The sequence below is a fragment of the Scleropages formosus genome, chromosome 5 (genome assembly GCF_900964775.1).
Source record: "Scleropages formosus chromosome 5, fSclFor1.1, whole genome shotgun sequence".
Lineage (NCBI taxonomy): Eukaryota > Metazoa > Chordata > Actinopteri > Osteoglossiformes > Osteoglossidae > Scleropages > Scleropages formosus.
The window spans coordinates 36081402-36100689 of record NC_041810.1 but is presented as its reverse complement, the minus strand read 5'-3'; the positions used below and the strand labels follow the sequence as shown (position 1 = coordinate 36100689).

The window sequence follows — 19288 nt, the reverse complement described above, 5'->3', positions numbered from 1 at the left end:
GTCGTCGTTCAGAATGGTTGTGCGAAAATAACGTATTGCTGTGTGAATCCCTGCACAGCGCAGCGCACCTGAGAGGTAAACAGTTACAGTACCATGCAGCACAGCCATCACGTAACTGAACTAAGATTTTAAAACCACTGCGCTGTGTTGGAAGGCTGGGCAAGTAAGAGGGGAGAACCAAAAAAAAAAAAAAAAACACAGATCTTTACTTTCTCCAAAGTACTAACCTTGAGCATCTGCTCATTCTCAGCAGCAAAGAGCGAGACGGAGCCAAAGACCAACTTGAAGAGCTTCAGGTAGAGGTTGGAGAGCTCAACGTTGGAGCCCATCTCTGGAAGGCGCTCTAGGAGGTACTCCACAAGGATGGTAGCAAACAGTGCCGATGTGGACAGGTTGGCCAGGAAGGAGTTGGCCACGATCTAGCTCAACGGGTGGAGCCCGGCAGAAAGGAGGCAAAGGAGTCAGCAGGGTGCCCAGCTCCATCTCTGTACTACGCTGTCCTCGCCGCACTCAACATATTAAGCTTGAGAAAGTAGCGCAGAACACGCCAGCGGCAAAAGGAACAGTTAATGCTTACCGTGTACAACGCAGTACAACGTTTCCAGCAAGTTCTGCACCTGACACTGGAGCTCACCTGCAAAGCATAGTTCTTGGAGATTCGCTCCACCATGTAAGGTACAGTGGTCTGAAAGATCTCCTTGAAAGTGAGCGGGTTCATCATGGTGAACACACCAGCAAAGTGTTCAAGAACTTCCTTCTCCTCTTTCATGCGCACTGTCTGGCAGTTGGCAACGCGGACGTAGGTCTGCCCGTTGCCTGCAATCTGCACCTGCCGGAAAGGGGTGTCTCCATCAGCCCTTTGATGTGCCCTCACCCCACACCGCATCCATGTGCCACTCCGGCGCCATCCTTACCTGGTATATGTCTAAAGCCTGCATAGCATACTTCACTAACTTGATGTAGATCTGGGTCTCTTTCGGTTGCAGCTGCTTGTTGGGGATAAACTGAGCCTCTGCAAATCAATCGCACAGAGCTGAGGGTTGTACCTGAGCAGCAGCCACACAGGAAAGGCATGTCACCCACATGCATATCATGCCACTCACCTCCAGGAGCTTTGCAAGAGGTGATGCCCCAGGTGATGGTCTTCACCCCACACACCAGCGTCTTCACCAGGCTACGGCAGTCGGACACCTGAAACGTCTGCTTGTCCTCCTTCTCCTTATCGCCAGGACGCTCAAAAGAAGCAGTGGGGGCCGAGGCCGGCATAACGGGAGTCAGGGGTGTGCTGGGGGGCAGGGTAGGAGCAGAAGCGGAGGTGGTGGCGGCTGCGGTAGCGGCAGTGGGCGTGGCAGTAACAGCACTCAGCACCCCCGGGTCCATGACGCCCATCTCCGACTGGGGCTTGCATTTCTTGAAAATCGAGACGAGCTGGTAGCGAGCAATGGTGTGGAACTTGAGCACAAACACCTAAGGCGACAAGGCAGCGGTGAGACGCCATGCTGTAGCACGCACCCCCTGCCCGCAACCCACACCGAGACCCCAGTACCTCCAGCATGCGCATGAGGATGTCCCTGCCGTTGCCGTTCTCCTGCTCGCTCTTGGAGCGGATGCAGTCGACCAGGTTGAGCAGCAGCTTGCACGACATAGTCTGGATGTTACTGGGCAGCGATTCATCGTCGATGTTCTTGGCAAAAAGTTGCACGGCAAGGGAGAGGTCGGTGAGCGGGAGGTTCTGCCGTACATGGTGCACAAGATCGGCCAGAGTGCTGTAGGCCAGCGGTCTGTTGAGGCGGAGGGAGTCGTCAGTTGAGGAAGGCAGTGCAAAGCGGTTCCTTGGGATGCCTCCTGGGACCCCACAGCCAACTTTCAAGGACCACCCCTTTTCTGCTCACCTTACACTACAACCCTCTCCGCTAGGCAGAGGGTCAGTGATCTGCCAAGCACCCATGAGACATGTCTCAGGCAGGCCCTCAGTCCCACGGTGCATTGAGGTTTTCCCCATTACACGGCACACAAAGTGACACAGAGTACGACAGCGGTGCTCGCAACAAGCTGGCTTTCGCCACACAGACAAACATACATACATACATACATACAGTTCTCCTCTCACCAGAGTACAATCTAACAGCCTTGGAGACACCGTTCACAACATATGTACGCCACCCCAAAAGTGAGTTGCGATGCACTGCACACGGACAGTTTGCAGGTTGGACAGTCAAGTGCAGAGCCCTCTCAAGTGTACAGTACAGGTATATTGCTAGATCTAGTCCACGGGCGTGCATGCAGGCAGGCGCGCGCGCGCACACACACCGCCTCCTCTGTAGTTCCCAGTACACACATGCCACATTAACAGCCTCCCAGAGCGCCGTTTCCGTCACCGTTTCGCCAAGAAGAGGTAAAAGAGCCCAGTTCAACCCCCGGGCAAAGGGGCAAAGCAACACACTCCTTTATGCTGTAGTTTAAGAGAGTGAAGAAGCAGTGGGAACGTGCAGCGCTATACACAGTGCACACACACACAAAAAAAAAAAAAAAAAAAAAACCTCCGTCCTTCTTTGGCACAGAGGCTCGCTTCCTTTTCAGCACCATGGATGAGCCCACAGGCCACAAACTGGGCTTGACAGATCAGCACAAAATGCTTTTCAACAATGATACACATATCAGTTGAGATGCGTGACTGCAGAAGCACTTCCGACGCAGACACGAAGAGGACTGTACACACACCCGCCCACAACATGTAACTCCTGCGAAAGGGCTGTGTGTTCCCACTACTGAGGGCCTTAACATGATACTCTTCACCTGTCCAGGAGCCTCTCAGTGTGAGCCAAGTCAGAGCCAAAGTCAAAGTAGCGCAATACTCAATGTTTCTCTTCTTCCTAAACCCCAGCAAAAGGTGGAAGCCCCACAATTACGAACACGACGCTCACACTGCAGCAGCGACATTTCACTGTGGTTCTTACCCTGGTAACAGCACCCAAACTGTTTCTTGAAAGGTGCTTCGCTACAAGAACACATACACTCATGTATGCTCTTCTCAACAAGGGACGAAGCCTTGATGCCTGCATGAGCCATCGCAGCAGTACCAAAGTGCCTTATTTATGTGATGTCCACACACTGTAGGTTCTGCAAACGCAGTTCTGCAGCCTAACAGATGTCTCCGAAGTATCTTCAATGCGCATTTACTTTCAATGTTTCTAACCGTATGCAATTCGTCTACGGCACGAACACAGTGAAAACCTTGGTGGATCTTACTGCAAAAGTGGCAAAGCAGCAGGAGCCCTAGTGCGACAGACTAGTGAGCGGCGGGAGACGTGTAGTGAGGGAAAGGAGCAATACAAGTTCACAGATATACTTAATTTTTGCTGCTTACATTGCAGTCTCACAACAGGAAGTACACAAAGTACCGCTACACACCATCTCGCAGGTGACTGCTTACCACGAAAGTTTCCCTGCAGAGGGACACAATGCACTTTTAACAAGACTAGACATTCCAGAAACAGAGATGCAAGTGTACAGAAGGGGCATCAGTGCTTTGCAAACTGGCAAGCAAGTACTGAGTCACACATCACGTTCATTCAAGAGGAAAATCAGGGCAGTGAGAGCAAAGGAGAAGCTCTCCGTACCTCAGTGTCTCCCTTGCGGTGTAACCTGAGCCAATCAGTATGGACTCATCAAACAGCTTGTCCATGAAAGGGATGAATTCTGCAACAGAAGAGTGAGTACGCATGTTTGCCGTGGTTGCCAAAACTCCAGCCAGGTCCTTCCAGACAGGAGATCCAGCTAACGAAGGCCTCGATGAACGTACCAGTGAGTGAAAGTGTGAGTGAGTGTGCAGTGACAGGCATAGTGCAACATCCTGTACGCTTACGTGACTAAACATCCTGGCACTAAACACAAAATAGGTGAAACTCCTTGCTCTGTGTGTGTGAGTGCGATCAGGGATGCACGAATACAGTGGTGCGCAGCCAGGAAGCGCTCTGTCGGCGTGTTCAGGACATACGGCTGCGCAGGTCAGTGGTGAGGATGTGCTTGGCGGCGATGAGCAGCTCTTTCCGCAAGTGGGCAGTTTCAGAGGGACAGTTCGAGAGCAGCTGCAGCATCCCTTTCACCATCTGCTGTGAGTACTTGCCCACCAGGTCCTGCAGGGAGACACACAGCTCAGCACAGGTGACAGGCGCTGGCGCTGCACAGGTGCTGCTGCACAGGTGCTGCACCTACCTGGTATATTCGGATGATGTAAGCCAAGAAGGAGAGAGTCTTGATCTGCGCTGCAATGAAGTCTGCATACAGCTCCTTATTGTACAGCTTGTGCTGCCTGCAACCACAGTCACACCTGAGACAAGAAGCCACTTTGCCCAAAAAGCGGTGCAGAGCTGAACTAAGGCAGAACTTACAGCGCCTACCTGCGCTACAACGGCTGTGACAACCAAGCCTGCAGAGCTGTGTGTTCCGTCACTTTCTGTACTTTTTATGAGTACTGCAGCTGTGCACTGTATACACTTTACCTCCACGAAACCGTGGCGAAGCATCTGGGAAACGCCACAGACACCGAGTTTCTGTACGGTACGCTCACGAGTGCAGTGCACGTCAACGTTCCCTCCATTTCCGTCAACTTGGCCGGTCCATTTAAAGTGATAAATTCACTACTTACTAACAGACCAGACCAGCTGCTTGTTTTCAGCATCGCTGCCTTTATTGTACATAAAAGAAGAACCGAAAACCAGACATTTGCGCTGCACTCTTACTCAGTCGCCAATGTACAGGTGACTGTACATACTGTCCCCTCCCCTTTACCTCCCCATTATACATTTTGTGAGTCTACTGCATATATATTGTATTTCCATACCTCCCCCCTAAAAGGAATTACTGCCACTCATCAATCTTCTGCACCAATCAAGAAAGAGGGACAGGCCAGTGTGTGGCTTACATGTAGCACGAGAAAGACCTGAAGACACTTACTTGGCCTGTGGTGATACCTGAAGCATGATGGTCTGCATGATGAGCGGGACAAACTCTGAGACCACATTGTGGATGTTGAGTTTGTAGAGCTGAGGATGAAGAAGAGCTCCAGTGAGAGATCGCAGAAGAGAAAGAACGCACTGCGGCGGAAGCAAGGCACACCGCTAACACGTCAGCTCTTTCCACATGGCTTAAACCACACCAAGGACAAAGGAGAGCCGTCGTTACCGCGCACTCACCTGGTACATGAGCACAACGATGATGGGCAACTCAGCGAGCACCTTGAGCGAGAGCGATCCTCGAGGGATGATGGTGTGCTGGAAACAGAGGCACACAGAGTCAGGCTGACGGCAGCGCCGTCCCAGGACACGCGTGGCACCGGAGCCGCCGAAACAGTGCGTGACTCACGGTGCGCGTCTCGCTGTCCTCTCTCTCGGGCGCCGTCTTCACCACCACCGACGTGATCATGCCCACCATCTCTGGCGAAGGAACTGTGTTCTCAGGGATGACCTGAGGGCTTTCAAAATAGCGCGTCTGCGCGCACACACACGCACAGAGAGTAAGCATACGATCTCCGATGAGCTACCTCCAACCCTCCCAACTTCGTTCTCCCTCCTCAAAGCAGCCCTAACTTACCACCACCTTCGGCAGTTCCTTATAAATCTGCTTCACAAAGTCCAGGAAGTGGTGAATCTGAAGGAGATGCAGAAGACATGCACAGTATGTTAGTAGCACTAGCAGTACTACATCGTAGTATTGCTCCCATCAATCAGTAAGCGAAACAGTGCTGACACATGCGCACAGGCATGAGCGGAAGGAATTACTATCGCCATTACTGCACTACTTGGAGTACTTCACCAGTGGAGAGAGGCAGGAGAGTAACAACAGTACACCACACCGTGTACAACAAAGGGTCCAAAGCGTGAAGGAACAAGGAATATCTTCTACCTCTTGAGTGATGGCCGGCCGGAACTGTTTGTGCAGCTCTATGATGATGCGAAGACATATGAGGACGTTCTCTTCGTTCTCGATCTGCAAGAGACGAACATGGAGCATGAAGAAGCGCGAAGGCTCACGCCAAGGAGGATCCGTGGCAACGGCAGAAGCGGCCAAGTCAGGCTGACCTCCAGGAAGCGAAACATCACAGACAGGATGTTCTTTGTGTGTGGCCGCAGGTGCTCGTTGGTGGGGATGCGATGAATGATCTCGAGGACCAGTTTCCTCAGTTGCTGCAGTAGAGAGCAGAGAAGGTGAGGACCGCAATCAATACCGAGCTTGGCAGCTTGCTGAGTTTGGGCACTCCCTTCTCCGACTCAACAAGCAGCACAGTGTTAGCGACGCACCTGCGCTGGCTTCTCCTGCAGGAACTGCACCTCTCCATCCTGAAGGAAGGTGAGGAAGCGGGGGATGATGTGCTCCAGGAAGGTGGAGTACTGGGGCGAAGAAGTCACGTTCTGGCACAGAAAGGCACGGTTTGGACGAGAGCACCAGGCGCCATCGAACGCAAAGTCTTTAGCAGCAAGGGAAAAAGTGTTACCTACCTCAAAGTTCTCGCTGACCTCCTGCATCATCTTCAGCTTGGTTTCATCGGCTGTGAGAAGGAGGGCAACGCGGTAAACGCACCGTGCCAACGGGCCAGTGGAGCAGAGACATGTGTACTGCTGCTGCAGAAGCGTTCAGATCTTATCAGTTCAGCTTTCACTGTCCATGTGAGTGAGAAGGTACAGTCTCCCCTCGGAGGGGACACACACACACACACACACACACACACGGGTACCTTTCACTGGACTAAAGCACTTTTGTCTCATCATGTTGCTTCTGCAGCACAGACTCTACTTTAGTTACAGTTCAGTGTAATAAGGGGGCAGAGGCAGCAGGTCAAACACACACTTTTTTCTGAGATATATATTTGTGCGCGCGCACACGCAAAGACAGAGAGGGGAGCTCGGACTGCCACAAAGAGCCTCACGCGTGTTGTTGTCGGTGAGAGCTGCCACAAACTGCAGGTACTTCTTCATGAGGGTGGTCTGGTCCACCACGGTGGGGTTCGAGGCGGGGGCAGCAAAGGCCATGATGTTGTGGCCTGGGCTTCGGGGGGCTTCAGCACTGCAAAAGAAGAGCAGCAGCATGGCTGAGCTGGTACATGATGATGTGGAGGCACACACCTCGTTTAGCCTAAAGAGTGTGTGTGTGTTCTATTTGCTGCATTCCTCCATGAAGCAGTGAGAAGTCCTGAAACTGAAAGAAAAGACCCCTGCGCTGCAGTCTGAGGCACAGACAGTCAGACTGAGAGCCGGCGAGACGTGGCTGAATGCTCATTCCGCTCCGGCACCACAGGGCCGTTCGCATCGCTGTGGAGTCCAGTGGAAACGCCAGAACAACAAGTCAAAAACATATGCGATATTGTATTATTAACTCATAATAACTACATAAAGTCGGGAGACCGAGAGTTGCTCGAGAACGGTGCGGGCGCGAGGCGCTCGTCGTGTCGAGTGGCGCGAAACGAAGGAGCCTCGCGCCGCCGCCGGACTGTGAAACACGGCGTACGGAGCACGAGGCGCTCAACGGCAGCGCTCGCGCTCATGCTCAGGCGCTTTCCACAATAATATAGTATACATGTTGTCAAACGCGCCCCCCCCCCATCATCATACAGACACAGAAAAAAAAGGCATGGCTCTGGAGAAAAGATTTCGGTAACATTGCGTAAGCTTGTGCATTCCAGGCCCAAACCAGGTACTCTCTGAAAATACGCCAAAAAACTGTACCCGTTACAGCGCAAAAGAAATAATAAAAAGTGCTTATCAAGTACGGACTTACCAACCTACAACATGAAGGTGCTCAACGACAATTTCCGTTTGAAGGCCTAATGCACCGGTCATTCATCATATCAAACCGCTGCCACAACTTTTTACATTTATTTTGTATTCATGTACTTCATTTTCTTACAGTTTTCAATGCGTACGTATTTCTACATTTCACGTGAGAGTTTTACGAATATAAATGTCCACATTATAACTTTTTTCAAAGGTAACACTATAATACACGCGGAAGGCTATCGCCTTCTTTCTGGTGGTTGTTAGACCATCCAAAACGATGGTGTTGGGGTTTTGACGTCATAAGCAGTCGCCCACAGTCGACCAATGAAGCTCGAGAACTGAAATGTATCGCGAGATGCGTATGTTTGACTTTTTTAACAAACGAGATATTCTTGGACCTGAAATTAAATTTTCGCAAAACCAGTGTTTTTGTTCTGCCTAAGCCTGAAGTCGTGCAGCAGAATGAGAAAAATTAAGCACAGCATGAGAATGACGTGAAAAATAAAATCACACTTAAAACGGGGAGTTGTTCATACAACAATTGCGGCAAAATTCCAGGCTGCAGTGCATGATGATTAAATAATTCGAAAAAAACACAAGTCCCAGTTAAAATTTGCTAAGAAAACACGCAAGCGTGTAGATATTTAGTTATTTATTTTTCACTGCATTTTCACCGTTCTATTTTGTTCAATGACAAATTACATGAAAACAATACAGAACCTCTCTGTTGCGCTCCATTCATAGGGTACCTGCGTGAATTGAGATGGTGGAACAGGTGGACAAGCTGCACAAGGAAACAAACAAGCTGTAATGGGAATACTTTTACATGACAATAATTCAGTATAAATGATATAATTACAATAATTGTACATAAAAGAGCTCATGTAAAGGAGCTCATACTGTAAATGATGACAAACTGAGTTGGAAGTACAGTACAGTACAATGTTCCTCAGAGATTCCAGATGACAGTAGGTCTATGTGAGAACTACACTAGTGGAAATATGGCAGTATTTGTGAAGCATGTTTGCTGTCTCCTCTGCTCCGCTCTGCTGTGGGACCGGGCAAATGTGCTGTGCCTGCCTGGACATGTGCAAAGCATGTTATTTCTGCTCCACATCTGGGTACGATTAACTGATAATAAAAGATAAAACACTGAAGATGGAAGTGACAAATCGGTCAATGGCATTCAGCCAACCAACCAATGTCAACAACCGTTTGTCCCGATCGGGGTCGTGGTGAACCGGAGCCTATCCTGGAAACACAGGGTGCGAGGCTGGAGGGGGAGGGGACACTCCCAGGATGGGACGTCAGCCCCTCGCAGGGCACCCCAGGCAGGGCTCGAACTCCTGACCCGTCGCACAGCGGGCACCAGCGGAACCTGCCGTCCAATGGCATTCCATGGGAATTAATAGGTTACATTTTATTATACTTTATTTTTTTCTTCTTATGGGTCACAGTGGACTGCCAAGACTCTAAGAAAGAGGGGCACTGGGTTCATTCTCCAAATTCTTTGCACTTCTTGTGAACGTCTTTTTCTATTTTAATACTTGGTGGAATTAATGTCCCGATGACTGTTTTATGTTGGTTATTATGCGTATCACAAAATCTTCCCTGTCAAGTGAATATGTTTTAAAAAAGACACCTTGATCTCCATGGTTTATCTTTAACAATGAAACACCCAGAATTAGGCTTTCCAAACTTTAAGCAGAAGACAAAGGTGGAAGTTGTGTACCGAGTATGAGAGTTTAATATTGGACTGCACAAATTAAATGAATGGCTAATTGGTTCCAGGTTCTTTGTGGTTAAAGATGGTGGGACCTGCTTCATGCTATCTGAGATCTGTCCCTTTCATTCAGAAATTACACAGGATCCCATCTTCATCCAAACATGTTCTTGCATTCAACACCTTCTAGGTTAGAGAGATGTGAAGGTGACACCTGGGGATCCTGAATAGTCTGTTCTATGGTCTCCTGTCAGTCCAGAAATGGCTCTCTTGAAGGCTGCTGGACAGTTCATCTTGTAATATTTGCCCATCAGTCAGCGATGAGCTTGGTTCAAGCTTCTAAGAAATAATTTCGAACTACCGAATATGGAATTCTATAAATATCTACGTCAAGGTCTCGAGCAGCAGAGAAACTGATAGAGACGTCCTTTGACATTCTACTTTTGTCCTATAGGAACTGAGTAGTGTACTGACTGAAGTTGTTTCACTTTACTGATAGCCGTTCGGTGTAATGCGCGTGCGCGCGTGCGCGCCCTCCTTTTACCACGTGGCCGTCACGTGAGCCCCGAGAAGGAAGTGGACTGTGTGAGTGAAGGCGGTTTAAAAGGATGACTCGGCCGTTCCGACGTATGTAACGTTTGTCCTCCTCCTTCTCCCCCCAGTGTTACGGCAGCGAGTTCCCCTCGCGCGCTCTCTTGTGTGACGTCACGCAAAAGAGCGTCGCTACGTTCCTTGGCGGACTCCCCCGAGTGCGACGCGGTAGTGAGTGAGTGAGAGCTGTAAGAGCGGCAAGCGGGCTTTTCCTTGGCGCCATCATCAGTGCTTTGCAGAGTGGAGCGGAAACGAACCCGAACCTTCTGCAGAACCCGCTGAGGTAGCGCGCGCGCTGGACGCTGGAACCCCGAGGACTCGGAGGAGGAGCGCGCGCATTTTTACCGCTAAAAGTAGCACACTGCGTGAGCGAGGTGGTGATGAACTTCGCTCAGCAACATCAAGTTGTACATTTCGTCATCCAATACTCTCTCGCACCCAGTCAGTGCAGTGCTGGCAGGTGGGCTGTGGACCACCGCAGGCTCCTGGACAAGAATTTATTTTTAGTTTAAGCCCAGTGTTGAATGAAGCGGTCCTGTCCGGTCCAGTTCAGTCCTGCCATTGTCCCTAGCACTCTTATTTGTCATCCAGCTCCCTGAGGGGCTTGCTGGTGACAGGTAAAAGTGATGAGGGGGCAGGCAGTAAAGTACAGCTTCTTTTTGGAGCTGTACAGCTGGCTGACATTTTTTTGTTTATGAAGTACAGCAGGGGGTTTCGGGGTTAGAGCAGCTCCTCCGGGATTTTGTACGGAGTCCAGTGTAATCACCACGTGACCTTTGCCAGCTGCACTGCTTCCTTCAGGTGGTACCAGTCAAGAATGCAGAGCTCAAATGCTCCAGTGTCACTGACCGTGCGCGTGGACCGCGCCTCTGGCCGTGGCCCCGTACGCTCGAGTCCCGCGGTGGCTGGGCCGAGGCAAAGAGCTGTCCGGCATCTTCGTAGAAGAGGCCTCCCACCCGAGCTTTTCCTGTGGCCCTTGACTCTTAACCCAGATCTCTCCATGATGGCTGAACAGGGCTCTCCCGTTCAACTTCAACTTGTTTTATTGTCATTCCTCTATATAGTGTTGTGTGCAGCGCAACGAAATGTCGTTTCTCCGGAGACAGTAGTGCAACACAGACCATAGTACAAGACAGTAAATAAATACACAGGATGTGGACGTGGACTGTGAACTGTAGGCAGTTGTAGCATATAGACTAGAGTCATGTTGGGTTTGCTGTTAGTGCTAGGTGAGCGTTGGGAGGCAGCTGGGTGTTGAGTAGTCTGACTGTCTCAAGGAAGAAACTGTTGCGGAGTCTGCTGCTGGTGGCGCGGATGCTCCTGTATGTCCTGCCAGATGGCAACAGGGCGATGAGTCCACGAGAGGGGTGAGAGGGGTCGTCCACAATGCTGTTGGCCTTGCGGATGCAGCGGTTGTTGTATGAGGTGTCAGTGGCGGGAAGAGGGACTCCAATGATCTTTTCAGCTGTTCTTATCACTCGCTGTAGGGTTTTGCGGTCGGAGACTGTGCAGTTCCCGTACCGCATGGTGAGACAGCTGGTCAAGACGCTCTCTATCGTCCCCTGTAGAAGGTAGTGAGAATGGGAGGGGGGAGTTTGGCTCTCTTCAGCCTCCGTAAGAAGTGGAGACGCTGCTGGGCCTTCTTGGCTAGGCAGGTGGTGTTGAGAGTCCAGGAGAGGCGTGTCGTTGAGCCATAGGGTGAAGCAGAGGGCCTGCTCTCTTTCTTACCATCGTCCAGGGAAGTCTTGCTTGGTGGGGGGCCTTGCTTGTTGCATTAAGAATACCCTGCTGTGGAGTAATGGCACAAATCGTCAAATTGCTTATTGTTGCAAGTCCTCTGGACGAAGGTGTCGGCTAAATAAAGATTAATAGTGTAAATAACCATTAAATAAATACATGTTTGTTTTTATCCCTAGGATTCTCATCATCTGGACCTGCTTAAAAGTCTAGCTTGTCCATCAGTTTGAACAAGAAAAAGGAGCCAACGCCATGGCCAGACTGAACAAGACTGTGATCCTGGCTCTTCTTGTTGCTTCCAGTTCAGTGTTCCTTCTCTTTCAGTTATATTACTACAGACACTATATATCGAAGGTAAGAAGTCCACAGCTACTCCTTGTTCGTTTTCTCAAAGCCGTGCCTCTCGTAAAGGGCTTTCTAGTAGCAATTGGGAAGGGCTTGGGGTTTCTACTCAATTTTTTTTTTTTTTTAAAGCATGGCATATACCCCTCCAGTAATGAACACTGGCAACTGGAAACTGATGCACAGCTGGTAAGTAGAATGTCACTGTTTATGTGAACATGATTTTACAGTAGCGTCTTGCAAGGATATCCCCTCAGTGGCACTTTTAGTAAGTATGTTATCTCCTGTGTTGCGTGCTCATCTTTGACACATCTATTGTCTTACCTTGTGTTTGTGGACTCATTGTAGCAGGTGGTGAAGATGTTCCTAGGACTGATGTCCAGGTATAACGTGCCGGTGTTCTTGATTGACACTGCTGCTCTGGGCAACCTTTCTCAAGTCCCTCCCAAGGAGTACCGCTCTGGGCAGCGGCACTGCAGCTTCCTCTGCACTCGCAGAGAGTTCACCACCTTTGCAGTGTTTGCAAAGTTCTGGAAACATGATGTGAGAAATTATTCTCTTCTTTTCATGTCACGACTCATTCAAATAATAACCCCCTCCCCAGTGTTTTGAATGGTCATTTTGTTTAAGGATTTCCTAATTCTTGTGTACAGTCTTTAGTACTGGGTGTAATCTGTACTGTATGTGCAAGCGCTTTGTGTAATTATCTCCAAGCTTGTGCAAAATGCAGTTTGTAATTTAGCATGACATGGAAAAAAGTGTATTTCTGCAGATTGATATTTACTGAAATAACATTTCCACAAGTTTGTTCCATGTAATAGTTGTATTCAGTTAAACATTCAGTGTGTGAGTTTCTGAGTCCTACAAACATACATGACTTCTTGTAGACGAGCCTGCCTCGGGTTGCTGCAGAACATGGGCTGGAGCTGCTTGAGGTACGAGGCAATGACCCCCGTCTGGTGGGCCTAGACAACCTCTCTGGGACAACGATTCCCCTGCATTTACTGTTCTCCTCGAAGGGTCATGTTGTCCACCTTGTAATCTTCTATGAGCGCAGTGGGAATTACCTGTGGCATGGCCCCTTGCGACTCAAGAGCAGCATAGACAGGAAGCTTATTCCCTTCCAGAAGCTCGACTTTGGACGTCATGCTGGAGCTTTTGACCGGTGAGCTTATGCCTTGTTTATGTTTGGCCTTGTTTTTATGCTTGTGTTTGTGGAGACTGTTGAACTATTCAGAGAAGTAAGATGAGACGTGAAACTATGACATTGTGTGTTCCTTAGACCAGAGCTGTTACTGAGCTCAGTGGACGGACTGGATGTGTGGATCCCCAAGAACACCTCTCGTTTCCTTACCGAGTACAGCCATGCACGCTTCGTGGAGTGCCGATACAGGGATGCACGCACCTTCTATCAGGTGGATATCACTTTGTCAAGAGGAGTTCCTTTTGTTTTTTTTACCCAAGCCAGAACTCTGTGAATTCATTAAGAATGTATAACTTTGAGTAGTGAATAAAACTGGTGGTGACTTCTTACACTTTGAGTGCAGTTGCTCAGATGGTCTAGTTTACTTCTCCCCCACCAGGAGACTCAAGAACGGTACGATAAGTGAATTCTCGGGCGTCATATGAAGATGAAAACAGACTTTATATTTTTTTGTAGAATCACATTTAAGGCAGTTGATAATGACACTCTTGTAATATCTGCAGGATTTGTACAAAGGTCTTGTGTGACAATCCCATGATGTTTCCCTCTCGATTGCTCAGCTGTACCCTGAGGACACCTCCCCAGAGGCCACGGACTTCAGAATGAAGGCCAGGAGTCTGCTTTCTGTGGCATCCCAAACTCTTACTGGCCTCGGGATACCCTTCTGGCTGAGCAGTGGGACCTGTTTAGGTGATGGCCAAAGCGAGATGTCCTAGAGTTGACGTTGTAGTGGCAATGAGACAAGGGGGTGCCAGTGTCTCCCCAAGAAGCACTACATTGCGTTCTTTCATTTTTGTGCAGTTAATTGCGTTTGTTTGTGAACGTTAGTCTTATTGCTCATTGTGTCTTCTGAGTTACTGTCGAGTATTTGTACTTCAAGAAGCTTTGTGAGGATTCACATCGCTATTGCGCGCCCCCGTACAGCTCAAAGTGTCAAGAGGGAAAAGGCCTGCATGTCTGCACAGCTTGTAGTAGCACACGTGACACAGTCCCATGAAGGGCGTGTTCCCCAACTTGTTTTTCCACAGCGCATTAGTACTGGCGCTGCTGCTTGCACCACACCAGAACCAGGTGGCCGCAACGCTAGTGAAAGGAAGTCATGTTGAAGGCGCTTAGCATCGACAAAGTGTCTTTTTACTCCTTATTCTCTGATGTTCTACATGTCTTTTAGTACATCTGCCATGTTCATTGACCTTTTCCATGGTTTCTTAGGAGAAAAACATGGCAGTGATGTTAGATGGTTCAATCTTAATGCATTCTGTCCTTTCTCAATACAAATAGACTGATAACTGTTTGGTTATTTTTACTTGCTTTTTGCTTTATTAGTGCATCTCACCAATGAAAGGCTTGTCTTGTTTTTCTTAGGCTGGTTTCGCCAGTGCAGTTTAATTTCATACAGCAAGGATGTTGACCTGGGTATCTGGATCAAGGACTACAAGCCTGATATCATCCACGCTTTTGAGAAGACCGGTTTGCCTCTGAAGCATAAATTTGGAAAAGTATGTCTCAGGAATCGCAAATTAGGTTCCAGCTAGTTAACTTGAGACTATTATGGTGAAATGCATTTGTCCTGTTTCATATTTGCTGTTGTAGAATTGGAAGTTTCAGCAGGTTATGCAGTCTTACATAAAATTCATGTCCCTTCCTCTATGAGCATATATCAAAAGTTCTAGCTGCAATGTTTGTAATAACTGCGAGTTGTTATAGTGTAGAATATAAAATGAGAAATGAAAGTGCAAGGTGAAATAGAAGAAATGCTCACTGAATGAATGAATGAACGGCACATTGAGTCATTTTGGACTTAAATTTTTCAGGTAAAAACTAATCTTACAAAAAAGTCTGTCTCCATACATGGCCCAGAAAGTGTTGGAGAGTGAAATGCAACTTTTTCAAGGGTGAAACAGTTGAAAAAAGCTTTTTGTTTTGCCTTTTTTTCCCCCCCTCATTGTACCAGTTTAGTCTTTCTCCTGCCTAACATTATCATATTAAATCTATATGTTTTATCTTGGGAGAACACCCATTTTGTGTGAAAATGTATGGGAAGTATTGTATCTGTATGCCTACTATTTTAATTCTGTAAATTTATACACTGAACTTTGGAGCTGCCATTAACATTGGCGGCCAGTGTAAATGACCAAGATTTGCTCATAAAACATGTAAAACCTCTTTGGAATTATTCTTTATTCAGCTGATGCGTTTGACCATGGCAATTGATAGCATTAGTCTTGTACACTCAGTGCATTGTTAGCACATTTATACCGCAAGGCTTTTTCTACTGGAGCTTTTTAAGGTCAGTTCCATGTTCAAGGGTCTCCAGCAAGAGTGGGATTCAAACATGCAACCTTCCAAACCATTGAAATACCTGCTTCTCGTGCATTGTTGTATTTGAAAATAAATTCTGCTATTGTTCTGTCCGACTTCATAGTCATGGCAGTTTAATGTTAATTGGCTCTAATTTTATTTTTGAACTACATTAGTAGAGTTAAGGAATAATGTGGAAAGAGGTTTAGACCAGGATAAATGGCAGATTTCCTCAGTAGTAATGTACTTAACTGTGATGCAGAATGTTCCAGACTGTTTGTCCATCTACAGGTGGAAGACAGCCTTGAGCTCTCTTTCCAAGGCTTTGATGTGAAGGTGGACTTCTTCTTCTTCTATGAAGAGGGTGACATTGTATGGAACGGAGGGACACAGGCCAAGAGTGGCAAGAAATTCAAGTGCGTAATAGATTTATTGATGTATAGCTGCAAAGCATGATGGGTACTGCAAATCATCAAGACTTGTGTTTGTAAAGTGTTTCTGCTAAGTGTGAGTTAATAGGACATGATGTGAATTTTAGTGAAGAACTTACACATGAATGTAAGAGTGTTACATGAAGGAGGCCTGGATTTCAGTAGAAAGTAAGTTTTCTTGATATTATATTAACTGGTTTCCCATTCATCCTGTAAATATTGAAACACATCCAGTATTTTAAAGTGAGAGGTTATATAGATACTGTTTTTCAAATGAACCAGGATTCTAGGCTAATGTTTGTGTATTTAAAAAAAAAAATTAGTACCAGTTTATATATCTAGGTAACTCTTACTGAAGCAATTCAGGGTAAGTATTTTACTCAAGGGTGCGGCAGCAGGAGACCGAGTTTGAACCCAAGTCCTTCCAGTGCAAAGTGGTGCCTCTAACCAGGACACCGCTTTCTCCTGCTGGAAATTACCTTTCCATTACTGGTTGTTGTTGTTTTTCCATTTGCCATTCATTTCTCACTGGTGCCAATAACTGTCCTTTTTGTCCCGTAGGTATGTATTTCCAAGGTTCAGCCTGTGCTGGACAGAGCTGATGGAACTCAAGGTACGCGTTCCCTGTGAGACGCTGGACTATGTCGAGGCCAACTATGGTCAGAACTGGAACATTCCAGTGAAGTCCTGGGACTGGAAGAGCTCACCTTCCAATGTGCAGGAGAATGGGGCATGGCCAGTACGAGAGTGGAGCGAGGTCATCAGGGTGTACTGAACTATCAAAGATGAAGAACCTCATTAGGTGCACACAGAAGGTTTTCAGTCAGTCAAGCTCTAGTTTCTTTGTGGAAACTTTAATAATAGTGAAACAGCATAAAGTACTGATGAAACATGATGTTCATACATACTTGTTTTCCCAGTGTTTTATGTAAATGTGTTGTGTATGTACATGTGTATATAGACTGATGTGGAAATATGTGAATATCGAAGACAATGTATTGTTTTGGGATTTGTGTGTGGTAATCTGCTTAAATCTCCACACAATGCGACAAAGAAGTGCAGTGGTGAATACAGTGTATTGTTAGGTAATGTTTGTATAGTACGGGTGGTGCAGCTCTATCTGCTGTGTAGCTGCTTGTCTGCGGTGTGTGAAGGCGAGAAAGCCAGGAGCATTTGGAATGAGCCGGGGCTGGACGCTGGTGTGCGAAGGGCTTACGGACACACAGCCGTACACCAGTCTGCTATTATCAGCTGCAGCGACACTGTTTCAATGGACTTTCAGAGGGCAGGATGTGCTGTACGACCGCACACACAACTGGTGTGGATGCAGATGCTGCCAGATACTCCGGTTTCATTTATATGTGTTTGTTGCACTGTTTTACATTTTGATAACTTTAAATCCACTCCATACTGTCTCACGCTTGGTTACGTGAGAACTGGCTGTGCTCAGAGTGCCACAGGGATGTGATGCAAAAACTAGGTATGACAAAAGTTACACATTGGAATAGAAATGTTTAATATCTGAATATGGCACATGAACAAATGCACATTACAATTAATTAGTGGCAATATATTTAACTTGATCAATACTCAGTTGATCAGTCAGCACTCAGCAAGCGCGCACACACAAATCCAGCCTAAACCTCTGAAACACACAGAACAACAGGGAGGCCAGCAATTCCCCCATAATTCTCCGAAACAGTAGACGGTTAAACTATGTACAGTACACACACACGGGGGGCAGCACTGCATTAAGGGAGGCCACAGCTCCCTCGTACCACTAAAGTAACTACAAACCCATGATTTCAGCATGATATAAATTCCGTTGTGACTATGAAACACTTAATGAGGTCATGAAAATATTACAATATCTCCCAGCATCGAATGTATGTGAAAAACCATCACGTAAGCTTTCTAATTATTATTATTAATAATAATAATAATAATAATAATGACAGCTGCGGTGTCTCCTCAGTCCCCAACATCAGAGAAACATTCAACTGATGCCAATATCACCTCCCCACTGAAGGGCTGTATAGTGGTGAAAATTACGGCAATAAAATGATCGCCTGTATGAATGGGTAAACGATTGCCAGTACCTTAATGTCATGAGTCACTTTGGACGAAGTGTCAGCTAAATGAATAAATGTAAATTAGACACAATGTGGCCAAGCGACACTCCTGAAGAATTTACTGCACTTCCCATAATACAACACTCTCTCATTAACGTACCAACAACGAAGAGCTCTGGATGTAGACGTGTGAATCACTTCCTGATAAAACCCTTCATAAGGGAATTAATGAGTCAGTTTATAAGCAGTAAGTTGTTTAAATGAGCTGTGTTTTCCTTACATGCAGTAGCAGGAAAATCAGTACAAGTAAAGTGTGCTGCTCGAAATGGGGCTATTGGACTCAGTGTCTGCATTTCAGCAATTGTGAATCTCCATCTATATCGCTTTCTCTGCTGGGGAAATGCACTTTTGTTCATGATATTGTATTTGGTTAATGAATAAATGTAAAGTATCAACAACATGGAGAGCTCCATGAGGTGGGTGGCACTAGGCCCCAAAGACCAGAAGGTAGCACAGTAGTTACAGTGACTACCTCCAGACTCAGAATTTGCAGTTTCAAATCCACCTTCTGCTGTAATGATGTTGTAATAATTGCAATGTTCATGTTTCCTGCTGTATCCATGGGCTGTAAATACTGCAACTTCCTTTGGAGAAATTCATTAAATGAATGAATATATAAATATTGTGAGACAGGTAGTGACAAGTTACATTACAAGCAATCTGAAAGCAAGTTTTTGCAGAAATTGTACTTTTCGACGTACAAAATTCAGTTGAATTCAATTTATTTTTATAGAGTGCTCTTTTCACGGAGTGACACAGAGCACTTTAACACAGGCATAAGGCAAGAAAAACAAATACATCAGATATGAAACAAAGAAGACAATTGACTACTGACTACCATAAAACAGTACTTTTATAGAGCTATACGTATGCCTACTGGCCACGGAGGAAAGGAACAAAAATTCCCAACTAAAAACTGAGGGAGAAAAATCCTCTGGGGCTCCAAGGGCCAGTGGGTGCCCACCCCTCCTCAGCATTCTAGATTAAGTAACAGTTCTAAGCCAGTTCAACAAGTAATAATGATATTGTTGCTAAATAGTATCTTGAATCTCCAG

The 19288-nt window shown here is 47.0% G+C and overlaps 2 protein-coding genes across 4 annotated transcripts in view; one reads left to right on the top strand and one right to left on the bottom strand.

Moving 5' to 3' along the window:
* trrap (transformation/transcription domain-associated protein) overlaps nt 1–7865 on the bottom strand; it is a 47307-nt gene extending 39442 nt beyond the window's left edge. For both annotated transcript variants that reach the window (XM_029251953.1, XM_029251954.1), the window contains exons 1-18: nt 7774–7865; nt 6926–7062; nt 6498–6547; nt 6300–6410; nt 6081–6185; nt 5905–5988; nt 5593–5649; nt 5365–5490; nt 5196–5273; nt 4957–5045; nt 4216–4312; nt 3998–4136; nt 3621–3699; nt 1547–1781; nt 1104–1467; nt 915–1012; nt 635–829; nt 228–419 (exon numbers count right to left, since the gene is read on the bottom strand). In XM_029251953.1, coding sequence (XP_029107786.1) covers nt 228–419; nt 635–829; nt 915–1012; nt 1104–1467; nt 1547–1781; nt 3621–3699; nt 3998–4136; nt 4216–4312; nt 4957–5045; nt 5196–5273; nt 5365–5490; nt 5593–5649; nt 5905–5988; nt 6081–6185; nt 6300–6410; nt 6498–6547; nt 6926–7062; nt 7774–7835 — 2298 coding nt within the window. In that variant the 5' untranslated portion in view covers nt 7836–7865. The remainder of the gene's footprint in view (nt 1–227; nt 420–634; nt 830–914; nt 1013–1103; nt 1468–1546; nt 1782–3620; nt 3700–3997; nt 4137–4215; nt 4313–4956; nt 5046–5195; nt 5274–5364; nt 5491–5592; nt 5650–5904; nt 5989–6080; nt 6186–6299; nt 6411–6497; nt 6548–6925; nt 7063–7773) is intronic.
* A 2185-nt stretch (nt 7866–10050) lies between these two features.
* fktn (fukutin) lies at nt 10051–18934 on the top strand. Of its 2 annotated transcripts, none has more exons than XM_018750647.2 (10): nt 10051–10122; nt 12003–12177; nt 12298–12354; nt 12514–12708; nt 13053–13330; nt 13448–13580; nt 13930–14059; nt 14735–14868; nt 15962–16086; nt 16663–18934. In XM_018750647.2, the coding sequence occupies exons 2-10, from the start codon at nt 12076–12078 to the stop codon at nt 16874–16876; spliced, it is 1368 nt and encodes a 455-aa protein (XP_018606163.1). In that variant the 5' UTR covers nt 10051–10122; nt 12003–12075; the 3' UTR covers nt 16877–18934. The 2 variants fall into 2 exon arrangements, with proteins under 2 accessions (XP_018606163.1, XP_018606165.1); XM_018750649.2 differs by lacking the exon at nt 10051–10122 and adding an exon at nt 10184–10460.
* The last annotated feature ends 354 nt before the right edge of the window (nt 18935–19288 follow it).

Coding starts and splice junctions, on each gene's coding strand:
- fktn (XM_018750647.2), top strand. CDS start 12,076: ATGGCCAGACTGAACAAGACTGTGATCCTGGCTCTTCTTGTTGCTTCC. Junction 12,355..12,513: donor TGGAAACTGATGCACAGCTG/GTAAGTAGAATG, acceptor GACTCATTGTAG/CAGGTGGTGAAGATGTTCCT. Junction 12,709..13,052: donor CAAAGTTCTGGAAACATGAT/GTGAGAAATTAT, acceptor GACTTCTTGTAG/ACGAGCCTGCCTCGGGTTGC.